The 4,399-nt window shown below is 38.2% G+C and overlaps 1 protein-coding gene across 1 annotated transcript; it reads right to left on the reverse strand.

Annotated features, from left to right (window-relative positions):
* Window positions 1-1,189: 1,189 nt before the first annotated feature.
* On the reverse strand, window positions 1,190-2,674 carry LOC129308326 (galactolipase DONGLE, chloroplastic-like). Its single transcript, XM_054949407.1, has one exon. It carries the CDS (start codon window positions 2,672-2,674, stop codon window positions 1,190-1,192), a length of 1,485 nt encoding a protein of 494 aa, XP_054805382.1.
* Between the last annotated feature and the right edge of the window lie 1,725 nt (window positions 2,675-4,399).

Below are 4,399 nucleotides of genomic sequence, written 5' to 3' on the forward strand. Positions count from 1 at the left end.
ACATAAAATGTTTCTTTACAAATATGGAGGTCAGTGGAGCCTACGCTTGACGTAACATTATACACAATCACAAATTTTCGCCCCCAAATACCGTGCACGCAGCCTGGCCACGAGAGAAGATCTATGGAAGCTTTTTCCCATCATTATGTGTATCTTTGACTTCTGAAATTCTCTATGGCCAAAGAAAAGCAAACTTTCTCAAAGTATCGGATCGGTTTTATACGATCATTATAACATCTCAATCGAAACAATTAGGGGTCATTCATGTATGTATTTTGTACATGTTGCATGGAAGACACCACCAGATTGATCTCAAATTAATCAACTAGTCTTCCATTTTGGTGATTAATCTGACCGATTTGAAGATATAATATATAATGATGATAGCAGCTTCGCACGAAAAATTTCAAAAACTGTTTTTGAAGGCTCACAATGAACTATGATCACTATAATTTAGACCTCGTGCGCGCACGCTCGTTTCAATATATAATTATACTCAACTCTCGTTTTTATAGACATTATATTGACATTATACGCTAATCTCTGAAAGCTAACTAACTAAAGCGTGCTAAAAGCTCGCTCATAATGATACGCTTTCTGCAGATTTGGATCGCTGCGTTATATTGAGCAATGAGCATCGCAAAAGTAAAATGCTTTCTCGTATAATATCCTGGGCCATGTGAACAGAGTAACATGAAATTCAATTCAGAGAAGGAACAAGCTAGTCCATAGAAATAGCTGGATGATCTCCAACAATTTATGAGCAACAGAAAAAACATCTGACTTTGAACCGCCCAAGTTCACGTGTCAAACATGAAAACTATTGCAATTGCTTGCCACGAACTGGAGTACTAGCTAGCTATGATCCGTTCTTCTTCTTCAGGTGCTGTAGTGAGTAATAACTAGCTGCGTGGCAAGGCAACTGCAATGATATATGCATATACATGGACATATTTTGCGCACATATTAATACCATCACCTTCACATTTGATGAATTAATAAATTTCATGATTATAAACATGAATGATCTATATATATATATATAACACAAAAATACCCATCTTTCAAAAGGATTTATACATATATGTATTTTTAGTTGCTCCCCTCCCCGATATCTTCAATTTACAATGACTTAATTAGTCTGTGTAGCCTTTTCTAATTAACATAATTATGTACTAGCTAGTGCTAACTACAATAACAAAAGAACCAGGCCAAAGAGCAGTTCATTGCCCAAAGAACTCATCAAATCTCTCGAGATCCATCCCAGAATACCGTGGTGGTTTCCGGCATCGGAGAGCAACCCCGGCAACACGTTGATGTTCTGATGAGAGCTCAAGAGCAACTCTCTTCCCTTCTCCATCAAATTACTCATCACTTCATCCACATGAATCTGAAAACCAAACCCTTCTTTGTTATCCGAGTTGGAGTATTTCAGGAGGCAGCCTATGTAGCTCTGCAGGTCGTGAACACAGGAAGGGTTCTGGACGCTGAAAAAATCCAGTAATAGCTCAACTCCGACATGGGCGTAGCACGAAAATCCCAAACTTGAAACCCTAAAATTCTCGTCGTTGAAGACGACCCCTGGCAGCTTCGTGATGGGGTCGTTCACGTTCGCGATTCTCAGCACTTTGACACCCAGCTCTTCGCACCGATTTTTGAAACCTAGGTTTCCGACTCGCGGCCCGCCGAACGAGAAAACAGTGACAGGTATTTCAGTTTTTTGTCCGCTAACAGCGTTACCTAGTTTGTTCAGTCCGAGCTCTGCCACGTCGTAGGCGAGTAAGAGAGCCAATGCACTCCCCATGCTGTGACCCGCCACCGTCAGGCTAATGTTCTCGCCTTCGTATTTTTTGAGGAGCCTTGAAATCTCTGACAGTAGCTGTTCCCGGCAACTCGTAATGCCGAATTTCGAGGTCGACCCTTCGTCGGAGGTATAGAGAGAGAGAAACCCAGACTCTACCTTCACGTCGGGACGTGGATTATGCGGGTCGAGCTGAGCCGGAATCAGCGAGCTCATGAAGTTGGCGACCCATTCTTGGCCCGTGATGGTTCCCCGGAAAGTTATGACGATGTCGCGCCGGCCGAGTCGCCGCGTGGCCTCATCCGATGACACGGCGACGAAGCCGATCCAACGTCCGCAAGAGGAGAAATTCTGGATAGCGATGTCAGGAGTGGCGTAGATGTACTTGACGACTTCATAACCACAATCTCCCATTCCTACCTCATTTAACATCCGTTTCTTGCCATACTTACAGTTTAAGTAGCGTTTCGAGGCAGGGTCGAGATCGAAGGCCTTGTAACACGCCGTGACGAACTCTCCGTATCGGATAATTTCCCGGCGAAGAAGAGGGTGCAAAGGATCTAGGAGGTGCTCCCAGTTGTTGCACCCTTGAACTTCTCTCCAGAAGTCAGATAAAGTAAAAGTGTTAGTAGCGCGATCTGTATCAGAGGGCAAACCAGAAGGCGTGGAAAGAGTAGTATAATTAGTACCAGTTTGAACTATGGGCATTATTGTATCAGAAGAAGCTAGTTGAATTGAGCGCTCAGAAGGAGAAATCTGGGTTTTGGATCTGTTGGGCAGTAAAACTCGTCCAAAAGAATGGGACTTTGGAAGGTTTTTCAAGCTCTTTTTGAGTGTAATGCGATTTAAGGTCGGAGGTGACGGCAAAGCCATTTGGGGGAGGGGGAGATTGGGATTTTGCAGGCAAGCCAAGAGGCAGTAGAGTTATAAATCAAGTGTGGAAGAGAGAGAGAGAGAGGGAAAAGGCATGTTTGGCGAGTGGTTTGACCAAGATCTCCAAAAATTCCAACTCTACTTTTGATTATTTGGTCGGTTAGTGAGTTATCGGGTGTCGGGTCGGGTCGTTTTAGTTGCGGCTGGCCTGATGCTCAGAGATGATTATTCATTAATTGATTAATTCGTTACCACAAAAAAAAAAAAAAAAATCATGTGGTGGCCCATTACTTTATATAATCTATATTTATTCACTTTGACTTCAAACAAGCATTTATCTATTAACTGGTAAAAACAAACAAACAAACAAGCATTTATTCATTTTTCTTTTTCCTAATTAATTTCTACATGTTTGGAGTGAACAACCGGAAAAAATGGGCTAATGTGATTTGCATGTGTACGACCCTTGCTGAAAAATTGTGAATTGTCTCGCGTCTGAGATTTTATACGCTAGAAATGGAGAGCGATGAAGCGATACGATCGAGTCTAATATATAGATTTTTTATATAATATGTTTGGTTTTGACTTGTTAATTTTGATTCATTAATTTTTCTAGGTTTCACATCCACTTAAATAAACAAGCCATGCATGCAATGTTTGTCTTTAATATGCATACACGAGTATCAAAGTCAATCTTGCAATTCCATTCAACAATTTGTTATGAGGTGATTTTTCCAAAATAAATTAAAAATTAGCTAGTGTAAATTGTAATATGCATATTTTAATATAAGGTTAAAATAAAAGGTGTAATGATATGTATCTTTCTTTGTATTTTTTTTTTCGATCGATCTCTTAATCGAATAAGAATCTTGGTTTTATTCTGACTGGCTAATTAATGATACGCTCAGTAATGATATGTAACATGTATGTTAAGATCTTTTTATACAAGACAAGGACGTGATATTAATATGTTAAAATTAACAGATTGATACGTGTGATACGTACGACGCTTATTAGTACACTAAGGAATGCATGTCTTCTTTTTAAGTAAAATTTCTCATTCAAGGAAATCATATGTTCGCATCTCTTTTTTTTTTTTAATGATGTATGCTATAACAAATAATTAGTTAATAGAAAATATAAAAACACTAGCTAAAAGACCGTACTATTCATATAATAGAAAGAGGGTGACCGAAATTAATTATATAGATTCCATAATAGTCATCATAAAAAAATTAAATTTTTTTAAAAAAGCCAACTACAGTTAGGTTAAGTGAAAGATTTTTGGTGCTCTTATAATTAAAGCTTCATGTTACGTTCGGTGAATAAATAAATAATCATGTTGGAGAATTCTATCAATTTAACTAGATATAGTGTCAGATGCTATACATATTGCTGCTAAAATCAAACAATTTTAAAAGAAATATTTTAAAATTTGTCATCATTAAACTTATTTTTTCTCCAAAACTAATTATTATTGGTTATAAGCAGTAATAGAGGTAAGTAAAACTTAGTTAAATGTAAAACGATAATAATAAAAGACTAGGGTGGGCTCTACTGGTGCAAAAAGGTTGTGGGAAGAATGAATCTATTGCCATAAAGAATCAATTGTTGTCAACAACAGCCCACCCACTTGTCAGTTGTTTTGCAAGAACAATTGTATAAGAAAATTTAATGAAAATATTATTTCTTTGGGGCAACATTGTATTTGCTTATCATTTGAAT

The sequence above is a fragment of the Prosopis cineraria genome, unplaced genomic scaffold, assembly GCF_029017545.1.
Source record: "Prosopis cineraria cultivar Desert tree isolate PC_DT_omini unplaced genomic scaffold, ASM2901754v1 PC4, whole genome shotgun sequence".
Classification (NCBI taxonomy): Eukaryota; Viridiplantae; Streptophyta; class Magnoliopsida; order Fabales; family Fabaceae; genus Prosopis; species Prosopis cineraria.

What these genes read in the sequence shown, in the direction of transcription:
- LOC129308326 (XM_054949407.1), bottom strand. Translation starts at nt 2,674, where the DNA reads ATGGCTTTGCCGTCACCTCCGACCTTAAATCGCATTACACTCAAAAAG.